Below are 21699 nucleotides of genomic sequence, written 5' to 3' on the forward strand. Positions count from 1 at the left end.
TTTATTTGATAGGAGCCCTACTGTTATCTAATGAACTGATGGTATTTATTGAGCACTGTACTAAGGGCTTAGGAGATACTATATAATAGAGTTGGTAGACATAATTCCTTCCTTCAAGGAACTTACGGTCAAATGGAGGAGAAAGTCATTAAAATATATTGTAGGTAGGGGAAGGGACAGAATGCAAGGATATAGACAAAAGTACAGTGGGGTTGGGTGTCGGGTGAGTAACAGACTGCTTAAAGGTTACTCACCCAAGGGCATCGGCAGTGCAGAGGGGAGGGTGAATACGGTGGAAAAATTTCGGATTTTATGGTACTTGCTAAGTGCTTACTATGTACCAGGCATCGTACTAAGCCCTGGCGTAGATACATGTTAATCAGGTTAGACACAGTCTTTGTCCCACATGGAACTCATGCACTTAATCCCCATTTTACAGATGAGGTAACTGAGGCACAGAGAAGTTAAGTGCAAGGTCACACAGCAGACAAGTGTTGGAGTCCTTCTGACTCCCAGGCCCTGGCTCTATCCACTAGGCCATGGTGTTTCTTGGAAGAGATGTGATATTAGTATGGATTTGAAGATGGGACTGAGTTCCAGACCAGAGGGAGGACACAGGCAAGGTGTTGTTGGCAAGAAACATGGGTTCTAGGTACAGTAAGTAGGTTCATTCATTCATTCATTCAATAGTATTTATTGAACGCTTACTATGTGCAGAGCACTGTACTAAGTGCTTGGAATGAACAAGTCGGCAACAGATACAGTCCCTGCCGTTTGACGGGCTTACAGTCTAATCGGGGGAGACAGGCAGACAAGAACAATGGCAATAAATAGAGTCAAGGGGAAGAACATCTCGTAAAAACAATGGCAACTAAATAGAATCAAGGTTAACTTTAAAGGAGTGAAGTATGTGGGCTAGGTTATAGTAGGAAATTAACGAGGGAAGACAGGAAGGGGGGGGGATGATTGGATTGAGTGCTTTAGAACCAATGGTAAGGAATGTATGTTTGACGTGGAGACAAATGGGCAATGTGTGGAGGTTCTTGAGGAGTGGAAAGAGTGGAAAGGCATTGCTCTGGGAAATCAGGCAATCTCAGCTCTTGTCCCAGTTCTGCCTGGAGCTGGCTACTATGAGTGAAGACTGCAGATGGACTACACATTGTGCTGCACCTCTGCTGCTTATTTGCTTGTTGCAACCCGTGCCCCAGTGGGAACACACTGATGAGGAAGAGAGAGTGTGATTGTCACCATACATGCAACTGGCTCTATAATCAACTCCTGTGCACAGGGATTGGGTCCTGAAATCTCACAACCAAAGCTCATCAGCAGTCCCTGATGGGGGAATCTTTAACCTCATCGTCTCAAAGCAGGTTTCTGTAACCAAACGTTGAGTCTTGGAAAAATACTTTTTTTTAATGAAAAAAGGGATTCACAAAGGTCAAAATGTTAAAACATAGAATGGAATGGATGCTATGCAGCTGCCATGAATTTGAATGATTTACTACCTGAAAGATACTGTTCCAAATCTCTATCCTAGATAAAAACCTCTGGGAAAAAAAAAGTGCCTGAGGTCCACTCCAGCAGTGCAAATGCTGGCTTTGGTTGTAAAGAAAAAATTTAATTCCAAAGTTACTAGAAGAAAATAGTTTATTTCACAATAAACAGATATCAGGGCAGTGTTTACACATGCTTAATAGCATCTTTCCATTACTTCCTTTCATGTGAACTTTCCCCTTGGACCACCAGGCCTTCTAGAAGGCCTGGTGAAGGATTGCTGGAATATTTGTACAGTGAGGATGATCTAAATGTGATCAAAAACATTTACCCAAATTCACTAGCAGAAGGCATGTGCTTTCTTAAATGTTTCCAGAAAAGGTTGCCTGACCTCCAAATTCTTTTTAGCTAGTGCCAGTGTGGCTGTAAAATGTGTGCTTACTGTTTCCAAGGATAGAGTTTTGTGTGTGAGAGAATGAAAGAAAGAAAGAGGGAGAGAGAGAGGGAGAGGGAAGGAGAGGAAGGTAGAGGGAAAGAGAGAGAGGAGAATGAGAATAACTGTGGGAATGGACAAAACTCCAGGCCTCCAAAAATGGTTTTGAAATACAGCTCCTGTTTGATTTCCCTCTAGATTGTAAGCTCCTTATGGACAGCGAATGTGGCTAGCAAATCTGTTTTACTCTCCCAAGTACTTAATACAGTGCTCTGCATAAGGTAAGTACTCAATAAATATCATTGATTGATTGATTTCCCAGTCCCATATGACAATCCTGGATGGATGTCCAGGACGGCTACCATCTCCCTTTTCTCTCCCAACATCCCATTGCCCCTGGAGGAGATAAGAATACTGTCATAGCTAGACCAAGTCTTGTGGGCGATTTCTCTGGGTTGGCTGATGACTCACTGCCAAACCCAGAACAATTCTCAAAGCCCATACCTACACTTACCTCTCCAACCATGGGTAATTTAAATAGGATAAACAAATTGGATTGAAGATGGGACTACTCTGGTCCACTCATTGATTTTGCAGGAAAATGTGGCTGAAGAATCCCAACTGAAAGTGCCCAGGCACTGGCTCTCTTGAGGCTACATTTGGCAATTAGTTACTTGTTGATTTGGAGCAGACTGTGCTTTTACAGTTTATTTAAGTCCGTGGGCCTTGTGATACTAGTGAAGGGGAGGAGTCTCTTGTAAGGTGGTCAATTGTTTGGCTTTTGGCTGGCCTGCGCCTTGTTGGGTATAAATATGGCAAAGGACACAGTGATATACTGTATTTCGATTTTCAGTTCCCCACCTCCTTCCTCCTCAGCTTCTGTTTCTGAGTTCCACAACCCAATATTGATGACTTTGCTCAGAGGTACCTGGGTGGAAAATGCAAGGGCTCTGGAGCACCTGGGAATGTCCAGGTGCCTTGGACAGATGTTCTAAAATTGGGTGGCAATCTACGGACTTCTGCAAAATCATGTGTTTGTGTGCAGCATTATCATGTTATGTTGCAAGCCTGGTGCAAGGCATTTGGGGGTTCCAATATCTGCAAGGTCCAACACTGGCTCTCCTGGTCTCCAGGCTTCCACTTCCTGCCCTGTTACTGAGGGTAGAGGCCCAGCCCCTAAACATGGATCTGCTTTCCTGGGCATTCTTGAAATTAAGGCATGGAAGGATCACCATATGCAGAGAGAGGCAGGGAGAGGAAATATGTCTTGGATCCATGTTACCACATGATGGGAGCAGGATTTGCTGCTGCCATTGGCAAATTATGGCATTTATTAGGCTCTTAACATGCACACTTTTACCATTCTGGCCTCCGTGTTTGAAACAGGTGGCAATCCAGACTCGTTTTCCAAGAATGTTTTCTGGGAGGTGTTTTCCAACATTTCTTTCTTTAGGATTAAAATGGTTTCTGTCCCCTTCTCATGAACATCTAATGGAAGAGACAATCAGAATGAAAAGAGAGGTTATGCAGTATCTTAGAAAAATGTTCTGCTTTTCAGCCAGCTGCCTGCTCAGGGGAGAAAAAATCCATAAATAATAATAATAAGAATAATAATTATGATTTGTATAATGTTAACTATGTGCCAGGCACTGTACTAAGTGCTGGGGTAGATACAAGCAAATTACACAGTACCTGTCCTGCAAAGGGCTCACAGTCTTAATCCCCATTTTGCAAATGAAGTAACTGAGGCACAGAGAAGTGAAATTACTGACCCAAGGCCACACAGTGGACAAGTGGCGGAGTCGGGATTAGAACCCATGACCTTCCGACTCCCAGGCCTGTGCTTTATCCACTGTGCCCTAAATACTTTGAGAAGAGGTAAAATGACCAACCCAGGTGGAATCTGATTATAACATCTACTGCCAATCTATGGATATACATAATGGTTCATTCTACACTGGAATGAGGTGGGGTAATTTTGACATTTATAACATTTTCATCATTTATTTACTTTCCCACTTTGAGGACCACCATCATCATCATCATCCTCCTTCACCAACTTAATCACATCATCATCCTCTTTTTCTCCCAGCCGGCAACCAAGGCATTATCCTTGATCCCCCTCTCTCTTTCCTCCTCTTTGCATATTCAGTCACCAAATCCTCCAAGTCACCACATCTCCAGAATCTGCCCCATCCTCTCCACCCAAACTATGACCAGACTGGTTAATCTCCCTCCTCACTGACCTCCCTGCCCTCACCCTTTCCCTTCTCCAGTTCATACTTCACTCTGCTGCCCAGATCACTTTTCTAAAACACTGTACTGTGCATATATCCCCAGTCCTCAAAATCCTCTAATGGTTACCCATCCCTCTCTGCATCAAGCAGCAACTCCTAACCATCGGCCTTAAGACACTCAGTCTGCATCAAGCAGAAACTCCTAACCATTGGGCTTAAGACACTCAATCAGCTGTCTTTGAACTACTTAGCAAATCCTTTTTCCCACTACAACCCATCCCGTCCTCTTTGTTCCTTTAATGCCAACCGACTCGATGTGTCTGATTCTTAACTCTCTCACAGTCGGACTCTTGCTTGTGCCCCCCCTCCTGCTTGTAACTCTTTCTCTCTTCACATCTGGCAGACCACTCCTCTCTAAATCTATGTAAAGCCTTACTAAAAATCACATCTCCTCCAGGAAGCCTTCCCTGCCTAATCTCTCATTTCTCCACCACATTTCCTCCCCTACTATGTCACCTATGCTCTTTGGTTCTCACCCTTTATGCACTTAAGTAATCACCCTTCTCCCCTCCCCTGCCCACTACAGCCCTTATGTACATATCTTTAAATTCAGTTGATTCCCCCACTTTTACATTTTAGTGTCTGTCTCTCCTACTAGATTGTAAGCTCCTGCAGGATAGGGATCATGTCTATTAATTTTATAATACTCTCTCAAATCCTTAGTAATACTCTTCACAGAGAAAGTGCTCAGTCAATATTATTGATTCATTTGATTGATTTGTGCAGAGCAGTGTTTTAGGGATTTGGGAAATTATATAGAAATTAAATAGAAGCAACCCCTGCCCTAAACGAGTATACAGTCCAAGGGAGAAGAAAAAAAGAGAAGTATTTAGCAGTGTATAATGAATGATTCCCCTCTCAACAAAAATCAAAAGTACAACTGACAATCCTTCCCATTCTCTGGTCCACGGAACCTTCATCCCCAAACTTCTATCCCATTGTTTTGTAACATTTTGAAAATCATTCTCAGTTCTCTCTCTCTCTATCTCTTTTTTAAAAGGTGGGACATGTATTTTATAAAGCACTGGTGTAGATACAAGCTAATTAGGTTGGACACAGTCCATGTCCTGCTTGGGACTCACAGTCCTAATCCCCATTAACAAATGAGGTAACTGAGGCACAGGGAAGTTAAGTAATAATGATGGTATTTGTTAAGCGCTTACTATGTGCCAAGCACTGTTCTAAGCGCTGGGGTAGATACAAGGTCATGAGATTGTCCCACGTGGGGCTCACAGGCTTAATCCTCATTTTACAGATGAGGTACCTGAGTCCCAGAGAAGTGAAGTGACTTGCCCAGAGTCACACAGCTGACAAGCGGTGGAGCCGTCATTAGAACCCACGACCTCTGACTTCCAAGCCCAGTATCTTGCCACTAAGCCACGCTGCTTCTGTTTTGCCCAAGGTCACCCAGCAGCCCAGTGGCAGAGCCAGGTTTAGAAAGCGGTGTTTCTGAATCCCAGACCCATGATCTATCTGCTAGGCTATGCTGCTTCTCCACATCTTTCACATCCATTCTACTTTATCTTTTTAGCATTTAGATATTATCCCCAGATTGTAGGTAGGATAACTGAAGCCCAGAGTGGTTAGGTGACTTGCCCAAGACCATACAGCAGGTCAGTAATGAGGACCAGAATCTAAGTCTCTTGATCCCTGTTCCAGGGGCCTATTCAGCAGATGCTGCCGCTTTAATTTCTAGTTACTAATTCTGCCCCGGAGCTCTTACAATGGGAACCAAATATCTTAGTGAGAAACAACCCCTTTCAGAGTATTTATAGAAGAATAATTACCTAGATGCAACTGAATGCACATAATTGTTAAGGCATACTAGAAAAGAAATCCAGAGAACTTACTTGGGGAGTTGACCTTTTCCAGTTCTTTTACTCGCAATCGCAGCTCAGACAAGGCCTTTTTCTGGCGCTGAATGACCTCCTCATGCCTGAACCCCATACATTTAGCCCCCAGGTCGCTGAGCCCTGCAGATGGTTTCTGGAATTACAAAGAAACTCTCTTAGCTCTGGGTTAGAACCAGGAACCCCAGCTCAAAGCTGTGACTGTCCTGTGTAGTTTTAACATGGTTACTTAGGACCCTATAAAAAGAGTCTTACAGTATTAAGTACCTACTGTGTTCACAGCACTGTACTAAGTATTGAGACGGAATTCAATAAGCTTGTTGTGGGCAGGGAATGTGTCCATTTATTGTTACATTGTACTCTCCCAAGCGCTTAGTACAGTGCTCTGCACACAGTAAGCAATCAGAAAAAAAACAATTGAATGAATAAATGAATGCTCCCAACTGTAACTGAGAGAGATTCTATTATCTGATTCTCTCTAATAATTTTTTTGTGGTATTTGTTAAGTGCTTACTATGTGCCAGGCACTATACTAAGGGCTGCGGTAGATATGGGATAATCAGAATGGATATAGTCCATGTCCCACATGGGGTTCACAGTCTTAATCACAAATGAGGTAACTGAGGCACAGAGAAGTGAAGAGACTTGCCCAAGATGACACCACAGATAGGTGATGGAGCCAGGATGAAAACTCCAGTCCTCTGACTCCAAGGCCTGTGTTCTTTCCACTAGGCCATGGTGCTTTCTGTGGGAATATGGAGACTTCAGGCTTTTGTACTTATGAAACCAAGGAAGTGATTTCATAAGGTACAAAATCACTGGGAGTGCTGTGCACGTGCATTAGTTCATAATAGTTTCTCTTGGTTGTTGAAGCTACAATTCTCTGTTGCATGTGAAATTACAACACCCTCCATCACCAATCCGTAAATCGGTGTTTATTGAGTGCTTGACTGTGTGCAGAGCACTGTACTAAATACATGGGAAAGTACAATATAACAGAATTGGTAGACACGTTCCTTGCCCACAAGTCTAGAGAGTTAAGCAAATGCGTTCATGCCCCTTTTGGTTCAGCCCGAGATCACTTCTGAACTGGCTCAGATTAGTCTGCCTCCTCTTGCTGCTTCTTCAGAGGAGGACTCACCTTCTCACACTCTTTCTGATGGTTTGGAAAAGGAGAGGAATCACCTCGCTCCTTGCTCCCAGTTCCGCTTTCATCCCTCCCCACCCACTCCATCCCTCACCTTCTCTTCCTTTACCAGTAATAAACAAAACAAACACAACCGTTTTGAATGTGGGCCTAGGAAGAGGTCACCTTGTCAGAGGGAGAAGCACCTGGAACAGAGTCATTTCTTCAGCCTGCCTGATCTGCTCTTTGGCAAGGCACAGACGTCAATGAGAAGAGGAAGAACACAAGCCAAAGGGTTTGGCCTTGTTTCCAAAATAAATTTAGAAGCTACTAATTTAAAGGTGTTGCTTTTTATTTTCATAAAATCCATTTTTGTTCTCACAACCACCCATCCCCCCACAAATTTATGTCTGCAGAGAAAAGCATGGTCTTGATGTGCAACCACATCCCATAGTTAATCTATTAAAACCACTTCGCAATAACACACCCGGCAACAAGGCACTCGGCCCACAGTGTATGGCATATTTTAGGCTTTTCTCACTGAAGAGAGCTCTCTCCTTTTGATTTATTGTTGTGCTTTCCAAGAATTCAAAAGCTTGCGGTTGTTAAAGGAGACATAATTAATCAAGGAATAACTCAGAAAATTGAGTTCGTTTCCTGAATTTCTAGTGGGTGTTGCAAAGGCAGACTGGGCCTCACCTGTTTGAGAGCAGTGAAGACATTCTCTAGGGCAACGTTTGTCTGGACAGACACGTCACACAGGGCCTGTTCGGTTTTTCTGCTTTTCTCTTGTTCTGCATCCTGTGTTTTCAGTTTCTCTTGGGCACACCTGTGGTCAAAGGATGTAGCTAATAAGGGCTGACCCACTTCAGGGACCATGAGTCAAGGAAATCAGACAGATGACAAACACCAGGTAACATGCTCCAACCAAAATGGGCAGTGAGCAACATTCTAAGCTGGAATTCGGTTTTCCAATACCAGATCTAAGTTCCTGCATCTGATTTAGGTCAACTGCCAAAATTCAAGGAGGGGTCACTCCCCAAGTAGCAATCATCCAACCCACAGCTAATTTGATTGGACTAAACTTTAATTTCTGGCGGCCTTTGCTGGGCCCCTAAATGAACACAATGACCTTACCTTAGCTCCTCCGTTAAAATTTTCTGCTCTTTGTCCTTCTTTTCGGCCAGGTTTGCCATCTCCGAAAGCCTCCCCCTTAGTGTACGCAGCTCCTGCCTCTGCTGCTGAACCAGGCTGATGTTCCTTTCCAGTTCTATCTTTTGCTTCTCATTGAGTTCTCCTGAAAAAAACAGAGGCACCTGGGTGAGACTCTCAATGACACTTTCTGCTGAGGTTGCAGCGAACCACTCCAGACTCAAAGAAACAGACCCGGTTGGCAGGGCCAGATTAATGCAGGGGCATCAGGGGCTGAAGTCCAGATACCCAGGTTTAGGGGTGGGGTGCATCTTGTCAAAACCCCACAAAAGAGGCACTCGATTTAGTGGCCTTCTCTAAACCCTCAGTTCCTCTTCTCCCACTCCCTTCTGTGTTGCTCTTGCTCTTGGATTTGCTCCATTTTTTCACCCCTCCCTCAGCCCCACAGCACTTATGTACCTATTCATAATTGATTTATTTATATTAATGCCCCCTGTAGACTATAACCTCCTTTTGGGTAGGGAAGGTGGCTACCAGCTCTGTTATACTGTACTCTCCCAAGTGCTTAGACAGTGCTCTGCCTTGATTGATTGAGTACTGCTTTGTTTTGGAGACAGGAAGGAGAGTGGCACTGGGGTAAAGCAAAGGAATTCTTGCTCCTTAAATCCTCTCACCCACCTCAATCTGACTCTACTTCAGACTCTGCCAGTGGGTCTGAATTACAGAAATTCTTCAGAGGTTTCAGTGAGCATTTAGGGAACTGGATCACATCTGGCCTGACCAACTAGTTAGAAGAAGCAGCTTGGCCTAGTGGATAGAGCACGGGTCTGGGAGTCGGAAAGACTTGGTTTCTAATCCCGGCTCTACCACTTGTCTGCTGTGTGACCATGGACAAGTCACTTCACTTCTCTGTGCCTTGGTTTCCTCATCTGTAAAATGGGGCTTAAGACTATGAGCCCCATGTAAGACCTGGACTGGGTCCAACCTTATTAGCTTGTATCTACACCAGCACTCAGTACAGTGTCTGCCACATAGTAACCTCTTAATAAATGACATATCAAAACAAAACAAAGCAAAAAAACCCCCTAATAAATGCACTCCCCTCTGGAGAATTTAGTCATAAAATGATTTTGAGTTTTCAGTTACGGAAGTCCTAGGAGACAAATTATTTGGAATGTTTGACACAAGTTAGGGTTATAATGGAAAAATTAGATTGCCTCCTGCCAGCAGAGAGACTATTTATTAGTCCATCTTATTTCTACTATTTTTATGGTACTTGTTAATCACTTACTATGTGTCAGGCACTGTACTGAGCACTAGGATTGATATGAGATGATCAGGTTGGACTCAGTTTCTTTCTCAAATGGGGTTCACAGTCTAAGTAGGAGGGAGGACAGGTAGTACACCCCCCCTTTACAGATGAGGAAACTGAAGCACAGAGAAGTGAAGTAACTTGCCCAAGGTCACACAATAGACAAGTGGCCAAACTGGGATTAGAACCCAAGTCCTCTGACTTCCCAGCCCATGCTCTTTCCACTGAGCCTCACTGCTCCCCTTATTTAAAAAGTTACCCATTCTAAAAATCATCAAATCTGAAATCTGGTGACAATCCACTTAGATATAAGGATTTAGGTCTCTGATGGTTTCAAAGCAGAATCAACAGGACCCAGTGGACTTTGCTCAGGGCTAAGGAGAGGTGTAGAATGTCCCTTGAAGACAAATATAGCTGTGTAAAGAAGCTGATGCCTCTGGAGGGAAAACTTCCAATGCACCCCCACCCTCCGGAGAAAATCTACTATAGATGAGCATAAAAGGCAGATGCCATGTTGGAGAGTATAGCCAGATGTCCCTAGTTTGGTTGTGCTGATCTCTGTGGATTCGTGGATATTTCCAACCCAAGGAGGCTTTCTCTGAGCCCTAAGAAGAAACAGTGAAGTGGGTCAGTGTGATAAATTGTGTAATAAATGGCACATGCCTCTCAAATCCGACATTCTGGCTTGGGCTTCTGCTAGGTCTTCTCTTAATCGCAGAATGAGATCTTGTTGGGACAGGATTTCTCTCCGGGCTGTCACTATATCTTCTCTGAAATTCACAAGGCTGATAATTAATGCAACTCCAACTTGGTTATTGGAAAGGATGTCATAGGAATCTGTGCCTCCAGAATTTCCTCTTTTCCCAGCCCTTTTCCCACCCCCTTCCAAAAAAAGTGCCCTCCCCTCCCAAAAAAATATGGTGCACCTTCTGCTGTTGGGAAGGAAGAGCAGTAATAATACCTTCCCTTTATTTTGTCCAGTAAAGGAATCACTAAACAGGAGCTAAGGCCCTGAGGGATGACGTGAAAAGGAGGATGCAGCGTTGAGAGAGAGGGTGCTGAGGAAACAGACTGAGTGGCTAGGAAAAAGAGGAGACTGTGGGAAGCGTGGGAGCCTTGGGGCCACCAAATGATTCTCTGTGACCTTAGAACTCTCTAAATCCCCAATCCTCTTTTTGTGAAAGGGTGGTTCAGAACCATGAAATAGAGTGTGGCTGTCACAGGGGACAGGACCTGTATCCAGCCCGATTTATTTCTGTCCATCCCAGTGCTTAGAATAGTGCCTGGTACAAAGTGAGCACTTATATACCACAGATACCACAATTGTTAATAATAATAATAATAATACTAACAATAGGAGTTGAGAGAAATTAGAGACTTTTTTCCAATCCAGAAAGCCAGGAAATTCAGAAATGAGATTTTTTGCATAACAAGCAGAAGATAAGTGACCCAATAAGCATTATTTTCCTAAAAATAGGAAGACCATTTATCAACTCTACAGGGAACAAGCCTGCAAGGGGAAAGCATAATGTATAAATCCCTCAGAATAAAGACATTAGCTCTCAGGTAAGGCAGTGCTACAGATGATTATTGAATCAGTTTTTCGTTCTGTCAATTTAAATTTTAATTTCTGGAGACGGAAAGCATTCAGATTACAGTGGTCTAAGAACACAGTAGCACAGTGAGAAGAGTGTTCTCTTCTCCTTGGCCAACTGCTTAACTTTATATGCATCTCTGCCTTTTTGAGTCTCATGCTTCTGACTAATAAAGAGGGCCATCCTTAGGATGCTCTTCAGATCGCTGTCAGATTTTAGTCTAATTATCTCTCCCAAAATGATTCTGGCACTTTCCAAAGCAGGCTGCTCAAATCTGCTGACCACCCAAAATGTGTGTCAGGGGCTTTTGGCATCTCTCGAACTGATTTTGGCTGCACAGGAGGCTAAACTTCATGGAAGTGTTTTCTCTACTGCTTGACAGTCATCCAGAGGGACAGGGCTCTACTCTTGCTGTGTCCCTAAAAGAGGGCTTTCATCTTATGTGGGTGGTGTGGACCATGTTCCCCCAAACTCTGCTCATTCATTCATTCGGTTGCATTTATTAAGTGCTCACTGTGTGCAAAGAACTGTACTAAGCACTTAGAAGAGTACACTATAACAATAAATAGACACATTCCCTGCCCACAACAATCTTACAGTCTAATGAAAGGCTTTTAGGATAGTATTTTTCTGTTGCCAGTAGGAGACGTCAAAATAATTGTATTGATAAGGACAATCAGAGATCCCTTGGGATACTTACATCAAGTGGTAACAGGCCTTCTCATTAGCAGAAACATCTTGTGGAGGAAACAATTTTGGAAGATCTTTCTGGACTTTCACCTGAGCTACTAAAGAAAAAAGCAACTACTTTGACTGTTAGAAGTCATAGTGCCTCACACTGCTAATTATAATACAAGGAAATGATAGGAGATGAGTTATTTCACCCTAGTTATGGTGGCCACCCAGATAACCCATGACAAAACTAGGGCTTTACCCCAGGGGTACTAACTCCCACCTCCCTTCAGCTATTTCTTTGATATTCCTTGTAACCCAAATCTTGTCAAGGCCATCCTACTGTTCTCTGAGAGTGTCCTCGGCTCCACATTATTCACTCTTTACCCTTTTAAAAAGGAAAAATAAACAAATCCCAGTTGGTTGTTGAGAGTGCATTTATCAAACTCACAAAATAAGCTGAAGGCAAAAAGGAGCCTTTCAAAGCTCACTACATTTGATGTCTTTATGGTTGAAAAGATGATTCTGATTCATGCCATTATCCTGAACCTTCAAACTACTCATCACCAGTTGTCATTCTTCAGCCCACTGCGCTTCTGTAAAAGATGTCCTAAATCATTATGATGATTTCTCTGCTTACACTGCAACCACAGAAGGCTTCTGAAACTGTTGTGTAACAGGTACAAAATTAGGGGCCCTGGGAGAATGCTTTTACCGGCGAGAAAAACAGAACTCTATTATTCTTATCAAAAAACATGTACCAACTGCCAAAGAATGAACTACTGCCAATATAAAGCCATCTTCAACAGCTATTCTTTACCAACCTGGGATATTTTCTTTCAAAGCCACAATCTCCTCTTCCTTACGCTGCTGTGTTGCTTTTTGTAGTTCTTCTTCTAAAGTCACAATCGTCTGTGAGTGCTGTCTAATTTGTTCCTTATATTGCACTATTTCCTCTTGAAGTTGATGCCGCTGTAAGTCATTCTGCTCCTGGACCAATCTCAGCTGTTGCTGTTGAACCAATACCTGCTCTTCTAAAGCAGCCTGGGAAACCAAACGACAGGGCGAAATGTATGCACTAAGAACCAGGGCAAAGTCTCTCATCCTGAACACCATCTTCATACTTGCCTGGGTCTAGGGCACAATTCTAGGCCTTGAGTTCCCTTCAGTCAACCCACAATCAGAGCTCCAGCCTGGAATGCCTCACTTAATTCCACAGATGTTCAGAAAACGTGATTACAGCAACACAAAAGCAACTAGTTAAGGCCACCCAAAAGTCCCGCCTGTTTTTTCTGTTTTATGGTAACTGTGAAGCACCTGATTTTGTGTCAAGCACTTTTCTAAGTACCGGGGTAGATACAAGTTTATGAGGTTGGACACAAACCCTGTACCACATGGGGCTCACAATCTAAGTAGGAGGGAGTAGGATTTAATCCCTTTTTCCTAGTTGAGGAAACTGAGGCAAAGAAAAGTTCAGTGCCTTGTCCAAGCTCACATAGCAAGCAATTGGCAGAGCCAGTTTTAGAACCAAGGTCCTCTGACTCATGGGCCAGTGCTCTTTCCACTAGGCCATACTGGCAGGGGATATGAAAATCATAGAATCACTGTGCTGGGAAGGGCTTTGTTGGGTCATCCCATTCATCCTCTACCTCTGTGATAGACTATAATTAACCATATTAGAAAGACTGCTGTTTTTATTTTTATAACATCTCCAAAAGAAGAGGATACCACAACTTTTCATTCATTCATTCAAGCACATTTACTAAGCACTTAGTGTGTGCAAAGCACTGTATTAAGCCATTGGGTGAGTGCAATATAACAATAAAAAGACATATACCCCGCTCACAGTGAGCTTACAGCTTAGAGGGGGAGGCAGATATTAATATGAATAAATACATTACAGATACAGACGGAAGTGCTGTAGGGCTGGGGGGAGAGGGGATGAATAAAGGGAGCAACCTTGTACAATTTCACTTTCACTCTGAAATACACATGCTTCACCCCCACTGCCTGCTGCTGAGAACCAAAGAGAAGGCTTTAGCTCCTCAGTTCCACCCGAGGGTGGACATTGGACTTACCTGACAATTCCTGGCTTCTTCTAGACCTGCCAAAGTTGCATTCAGTTTTGTTTGAAGGATCATCTCATATTTTTCTCTATCTTCACTCTTTCTAATAGCTTCTAACTTGGCCAGGACTTCATTTAACTTTGAATTTAACAGTTGTTCTGCTTGTGCTTTACACTCCATCTCCTAGATCAGGCAATAAAAGCAACAAGAAGACATACATCTCATTTTTAAAACCACTGACCCACTTAGGCTCCACCTGGCTGGGAGTGGGCATCAGTGCTAACTAGAATAGAGGAGGGAAGGTTGAATCCCCAAGGAAGACTGGTTTGAGAAGATTCAGATCAGGCTGCTTGATTTTTCAGTCACCCTCTTCTCATTGCTTTCTGAAAGTCAGGGAGTTCTGGGGCTGTGCTAGCTTTCTCCTGGAGAATAGAGCAGAAAGCCACTTCAAGTAGATGGGTTGAGGAAAGCAAGGATAGAAGGGACAAGGAGAGAGACAGTCTAAGGATCCTTATTCTCTGAATAAAGAGAAAAGAGGAAAAAAAAAGGGGGAGAAAAAAAAAAGTCAGGCAGGAAGATGGCCAGAGAAAGAGTGTAAGGAAGAGGGAAAGCTCCTTGGGGGAAAGGAACGTGTCGCTTGTTTTGTACTTCTCAAATGTTTAGTCTAATACATTGCACCCAGTGGGTGCTCAATTAATATTATAAAAGAGAGTGAATCAATGGAAGAAAAACAGGTATAGAGAAGCGAGGAGAAAAGGAGGATGATGACAAGGTTACAAAAACAAAAATCATCGAAAGGAAGAAAATATATGAACAGATAAATATATACAGATGACTGGAACTCTGCTAGATTGTAAGATCCTTGGATTATTTCTATTAATTCTAGCATACTCTCTTAAATGGTTAGTATAGTGTTCTGCACAGAGTACATTCTCATTAAAGAGAATTGATTGACTGATCGACTCAAAAAAAGAATGCAACTAAAAATAAGAGGGAAGAAAAGACCTGGAAAAGATAGAAAGGAGGTGAAGCACCAGAGGGAAAAAGAAAAGATGGGTGAGAGAAGCATATCATTGAGAACAATGAGAAGCAGCGTGGCCTAGTGCAAAGAGCATGGGACTGGGAGTTAGAGGACATGGGTTCTGATCCAGCTCTGCCACTTGTCTGCTATATGATCTTGGGCAAGATATTTAACTGCTTTGTGCCTCAATTTCCTCATCTGTAAGATGAGGATTCAATACCTATTCTCCCTCTTACTCAGACTGTGTCTGACCAAATTATCTTGTATCTACTCCAGTGCTTAGTAAAGTACGTGGCAAATAGTAAGCCTTAACAGATATCATTATTATTATTTTTATTTTAACATGGAGAAATTGTGGGAAATTGTCCCAAGAGCTGGGGTGGCCAAGAGAGCTTTCCTGAGTTTCAGTGTTTCTCATTAATCTTTTACTTTGAAAACCTCATACTGATTTCATCTAATATGTTTTTGAATGCTTTTCCCAGTGTAAAAAAAATCTCTGGGAATAACATAATTTTTAAGGCAACATCATGACAGGAGCAATCACTTTGTTAATAGCTCTCATAGGGAAGTTGGGAGTTGATCCTTATTACCAGCTCCATGACAGAGCCCCGCCTTTGGCAATTAATTTCATAAACACGGTCCAACCTTGGACCACCTGGCCTTTGGACTGGTTGGGAAACAGGCAGGGTAGCATAGGGAAGGATGCTGGGGAGGAGCCTCTATCTCAATAATATTAATTGTGATATAATTAATTGTGATATACTAGGTGCCAAGCACTATATTAAGCACTGGGATAGATACAAGTCAAACAGGTCAGACACCATTCCTGTCCCATGGAGCTCACAGCCTAAGTAGGAGGGAGAACAGGTATAGAATCCCCATTTTACATTTAAGAAAACTGAGGGCCAGAGAAGTTAAGTGACTTGCCCAAGGTCACAGAGAAGCAAGTAGAAGATTTGGGATTAGAATTCAGGTCCTCTGACTTCCAGGCCCTCTGACTTCCAGGCCCATGCTCTTTCCACTAGACCACACTACTTCTCCACTCTTGCCCACTCTCGGGTGGCCTTCCCAACCCAATCAAAGGACAAGCAGATGGATCACCCACAGCGGTTGACTTTTCAGGCGTTACCACAATCATGGGCAAGAAATTGTCACTCCCTTCCTCCCCCAGCCTAATACCTCACATCCTGAGTTGCTAGAGGAACCAAAACTAGGATTTAGGATTCCTGGTCCTTAAAATCTCCTCTACCACTACATAGGCCTGTCCCTTGCACTGTTATAGTTAAAATAATAATGATATTTGTTAAGTGCTTACTATTTGCCAGGCACTGTACTAAACTCTGGGTTGGATACAAGCAAATCAAGTAGGACAGAGTCCCTGTCCCATGTGGGGCTCAAAATCTCAATCCCCATTTTACAGATGAGGTAACTGAGGCACAGAGAAGTGAAGTGACTTGCCCAGGGTCACACAGCAGACATGTGACAGAGCCAAGATTACAACCCATGACCTTCTGACTCCCAGGCCGGTGCTCTATCCACTATGCCATGCTGCTTTCCCAACCCTTCCATTCTCTGTCCATTTTATGTGTGGGGTTTAAAGCTTCTTCTTCTAATCACCTTTATAGAGAAGGATGATTACTATAAGTGACCTTATTTCTCCGAGCTAGGTACCTTTTCTAGTTTTCCTAAATGATTCTCCAGATCTTGTACTTTTTTCTTTTCTTCCTCTACAGCTTCCTTTGCTTTGCTTTTCTCCTGGGCAATTCTATTCTCCAAAATCTGAAAACCAAAACAGATGTTTTATATAAAGTTCATTCAGAGAAAACATTAATAAGAAGCAAAATGGCAAAAGCATAAGAAACCAGAATTTTCTATCATTAAATAAGGCAACTCAAGAGCATTTACATTTTAGTGAGGGAGGAAATTATTTAGGTTCTTAATTTCTACAAGTCAGGGAGGAATATTTGAGACGTATCTTGTGGGGTAGAGAAAGTGAAGGCAAGTTTAATTGTTCTCATGAAGCAAATTCATTCAAATAATTCTGAACCACTGTCTGCCAAGGAAAGACTCTGCTGCTGAACTACTTGGGTTGAATTGTCTAACAGTGTCACTGAAAAAGGGAAGTTACTGACAAAAGCAACAGGGAGAAATATAATTCATTTGTCAGCTTGGGAAGCAGTTTGCACAAGAGAGAAAAACTTCAATGTTAGTCACGGCCAAAATCAGCTGGGTCCAAAATGTAATTCAAATCATTTTTTATTTACTCAATAAATATGCCAGAGTTGTGTGATTTAAAAGGAATGTGCAAATGGATTTTCATTCATAGAGGGAAAGCCAGCCCTGAACAAACCAGAATTTGAATTTTTAATGTGCATGACTGACCAAGAATTCAGGAACCAGGAAAAGAAGCCAGTTTCTTTGTGAAACCTAAGCATTTCTCATGACGGAAAGTTTCTTTTAATGGTATTCGTTGAGCGCTTACTATATGCAAGGCACTGTACTAAGCACTGGGGTAGATACAAGGCTAGACCCAGTTAATGTTCCAAGAGGGTCTCAGTGTTCCAATCCCCATTTTACAGATGAGGTAACTGAGGCACAGAAAAGTGAAGTGACTTCCCCAAGGTCACCCAGCAGACAAGTGGCAGAGCAGGAATTAGAACTCAGATTCCTTCTGACTCCCAGGCCCATGCTCTATCCCTTAGGCCACACTGCTTCTCAGGCCATACTTTGTCCACAGTCTTTTAACTATTCCTTAGGTTAATGTTGGAATTAAAGATTTTTAACAATTTTTTCTATAACCATTCCTCAAAGGCCTCTGATACCACTCATCTCCTGGATTGACCACAGCATGCAGATGAAATACTTGAATAGAACTTTACACCATTCTGGATATTTGATGGGAAAACAGAAAACAATCAAGGCACACAATCAGTATTCCACCCTACCATTTTGTTTTCTTCTTCTTTTTCTGCCCACATCTGCTTCATCTGGGCCTGCAACTGTTTCTCACTTTCTATACTTTGCTCATTCAGCTTTTCCTGTAGCAGAGAATGCTGAGTTTCTTGCAAATGGTCTAGCTCTGCCTAGAGGGAGGGAATGATTTAGACTGTGAGCCTGTCTTTGGGCAGGGATTGTCTCTATCTGTTGCCGAACTGTACATTCCAAACGCTTAGTACAGTGCTCTGCACATAGCAAGCACTCAATATATACGATTGAATGAATGAATGAATAATGACAGAGATGAAAATATAGTGGAGAGGGAGATGGGGAAGCAATAAAAGGGTCATATGCTTATCAATTTTAAAAAATGTTTGTGAAAAGTGAACATGCAAAATTAATGACTAAAAACAAATTTAGTGGGGAGATTTTTTACAAATACTCCACTGTAGGTGTTACAAACCCTTACAGGTTATTTCAACGATTTTCTCATTTGACAGAGGTAGACGTCATGACTAGCCTCATTGCTCCCTCGCTGAGGGAGCCTGAATCCGTAACTCAGCCTCTGATTCTCAGGCTTCTCATTTGGAAAATGGGAAAATATCATTCCCTGTTACAGGAGGTTGGGAGGATTGACCAGTGATTATGAACCCCTCTGAAAATACAAAATGTTATAGAAATACTAAACAGTGTTGCTAGTATAGAAAAGAATGCAAGGACCTCAGATCATAGTTACCTGGAGTGTTTGAGCTTTGCTGACAATTTTCTGATGACTCTCCAGAAGATTTTTCATATACAAAGATATTCCTTAAGGAAGAAATGAGAAGATAGGTTCCCGTTCATCCAGCTCCCCTCTAGACTCTGAGCTCATCGCGGGTAGAATACGTCTACCAATTCTGTTGTATTCTCCTCAACGTTTAGTACAGTGCTGTTTTGTACTAAGTATACTTACTTAGGGAAGGAAAATAAAAGGACATTTAAATCTATCCAGTCCACTTCATCCACCCTTGCCCTTGCTGAGGTGCAGGTAGGAAGAGGAAGGGAAGTCTGGTTGAGTCAGGTCTGAACTTGCCTGGGTTTATTATTAATAATAATAATAATTGTGGTATTTGTTAAGTGCTTACTAGGTGCCAGGCACTGTACTTGTACTTGATACTGTACTGTATGCACTGGGTTGGATACAAGAAAATCGGGATGAACACGGTCCCTGTCCCACATGGAGCTCACAATCTCAATCCACATTTTACAGATGAGGGAACTGAGGCCAAGAGAAATGAAGTGACTTGCCCAAGGTCACACGGCAGACAAGTGATGGAGCCTGGATTAGAACCCTTGACCTTCTGATTCCCAGGCCCGTGCTCTATCCTCTGCACCATGTTCACAGGCTCTGGTCCCAGGGTCTTGTACCAGTCTTGACAGAACTCCTCAAGACCCTATGTGTCCCAGACACAAACAATGTTTAAAGACAGGCAATTCATCCTGATCCTGTTAGAGGAAAACAGAGTATCTAAAGGATAATATGAAAAATTCAAATATGGATTTCTCATAGTTGATTATAAACCAGTAGGGTCCATAATAATATTAATAACTGTGATTTATGTTAAGCCCTATATGCCAAGCATTGGGGTAGACACAATATTATCAGATCAGACACAGTCCCTGTCCCACGTGGGGCTCACAATCTAAGGGGAAAGGAGAATAGGTATTTAATCCCCATTTTGCAGATGTGGGAACTGAGGTACAGAAAAGTGAAGTGACTTGCCCCTAGGTCACACATCAACAAGTGAGGAGCTCAAGTCTCCTGACTCATCTCCCACTCTCTTCTGCATTACCCTGACTTGCTCTCTTTGCTCTCCCTCCCCGTCCCGGCCCCACAGCACTTATGTATATATCTGTCATTTTATTTATTTGTGTTGGTGTCTGTTTCCCCTCCTTTAGACTGTGAGCTCGTTGGGGGTAGGGAATGTCACTTTTTATTGCTGAATTGTACACTTAGTACAGTGCTCTGCACACAGTAAGTGCTTAATAAATACAACTGAATGAATGATTGACTCCCAGATCCAGGCTCTTTTAATCGTATTTACTGAACACTTACTGTGAGCAGAGCACTGTACTAAGCATTTGGGAGAATACTATACAGCAATAAAAAGACATAGGACTGGCTACCTCTTGATGGAGACAAGGGAATCTGTCCCTTTTGAAGCTTAAAAATCTATCTCACTTGTTACCCATCCATCCTCTTGAAGAGGCTAGAAGGTAATTAATAAGGAATATAAAACCTTTTTACAAATTTTCAAGTTATGTGGATTACTTAGGCCTTTGGAAGAAAATAAATCTAAAATAAAAACATTTCTTTCTTTCTTGATCAACTGGAAGTTAAGAAAAGTCAGCCAGTGAGACTGCTTGGCTAACCTTCAAGCTTTTTAGGCAGACCACCAGATGATTCTTACCCTTCAACCATACTTAGTGGCAAAGAATTTATTGCTCTGAGTCTTAAAAGTAATACCCACTTGAGCTGAAGTGCTTCATCATCTTTACTTTTCCTTATGTCTACTAAAACTCAGACTCTTAATACATGATTAATTTAGAATGAATGAGGCAGCTTGTGCTCCCCTTAGGAGGAACAATTAGGATTTTACAAACATCTTGGTTATTAAAGCATGTCCCAGTTGTTAGAGTTAGTGTGGGGAGGGCCAACTTGGAGAACCTCCCATTCATTCTTTCATTCAGTTATATTTATTGAGTACTTATTGTGTGCAGAGCATTGCACTAAGTGTTTGGGAGAGTACAATATAACGATAAACAGACACATTCTCTGCCCACAACGAGCTTACTGCCCAGATGAGTTTTCTGGGGGACAGAAACCAAGCCCAAAGCTGGTTTCCTTTTCAGGGGTGCTTGGTAAAGACAATGACAGAATGGCACCCCCAGTCCCTTGGTCTGGGAAAATTAATTCACATGTCCACCTCTCTTACACACGCAGCTGCCTCTTTACTCTCTGTCTCTCACCTTTCAAGCTCACAGAGGGCAGTAGAGCAATCTTAGTAGAGACACTCAGGCTGCTCTATGACCTCCTTTGAGTTCAGAGTGGAAAGTGCATGACAACATTATTATTATTATTATTATGACACCCATCATAATGCCTATAATAACACCCATCAGATGATACCCAAATCTACATCTCCAGTCCTGATCTCTCTCCCGCTCTCCAGTCTTGCATCTTCTCCAGCCTTCAAGACATCTCTCTTGGCTGTCCTCCTCTCACCACAAACTTAACATTTCCAAAACAGAGCCCCTTATCTTCCCACCCAAACCCTGTCCTCCCCCTGACTTTCCCATTGCTGTAGACGGCACCATCATCCTTCCTGTCTCATAAGCCCATAACCTTGCTGTTATCCTTGACTCCTCTCTGTCATTCAACCTGAACAGTCAATCTGTCACCAAATCCTGTCGGTCCCACCTTCACGACTCCGCGAAAATCCGCCCTTTCCTCTCCAACCAAACTACTAACGTTAATATAGTCACCCATCTTATCCTGCCTGAATTACTGCATCAGCCTCCTTGCTGATCTCCCAACCTCCTGTCTGTCCCCACTCCAGTCCATATTTCACTCCAGCTGCTTGGATCATTTTTCTACCAAAACATTCAGTACATGTCAAAAAACACCAGTAGTTGCCCATCCACCTCCTTATCAAACAAAAACTCTTCACCATAGGCTTTGAAGTACTATATCACCTTGCCTCC

At 42.6% G+C, this 21699-nt stretch overlaps 1 protein-coding gene across 6 annotated transcripts in view; it reads right to left on the reverse strand.

Moving 5' to 3' along the window:
- The window catches only part of FHAD1 (forkhead associated phosphopeptide binding domain 1), a 111628-nt gene that overhangs the window by 20145 nt on the left and 69784 nt on the right, over positions 1-21699 (reverse strand). For all 6 annotated transcript variants that reach the window (XM_029066843.2, XM_029066844.2, XM_029066841.2 and 3 more), the window contains 11 exons: positions 18692-18762; positions 17964-18101; positions 16690-16797; positions 14010-14180; positions 12756-12975; positions 11960-12047; positions 10328-10434; positions 8338-8497; positions 7900-8029; positions 6075-6210; positions 3288-3415 (listed from right to left, as the gene is read on the reverse strand). In XM_029066843.2, coding sequence (XP_028922676.1) covers positions 3288-3415; positions 6075-6210; positions 7900-8029; positions 8338-8497; positions 10328-10434; positions 11960-12047; positions 12756-12975; positions 14010-14180; positions 16690-16797; positions 17964-18101; positions 18692-18762 — 1457 coding nt within the window. The remainder of the gene's footprint in view (positions 1-3287; positions 3416-6074; positions 6211-7899; positions 8030-8337; positions 8498-10327; positions 10435-11959; positions 12048-12755; positions 12976-14009; positions 14181-16689; positions 16798-17963; positions 18102-18691; positions 18763-21699) is intronic.

This window comes from Ornithorhynchus anatinus, chromosome 5 (genome assembly GCF_004115215.2).
Source record: "Ornithorhynchus anatinus isolate Pmale09 chromosome 5, mOrnAna1.pri.v4, whole genome shotgun sequence".
Classification (NCBI taxonomy): Eukaryota; Metazoa; Chordata; class Mammalia; order Monotremata; family Ornithorhynchidae; genus Ornithorhynchus; species Ornithorhynchus anatinus.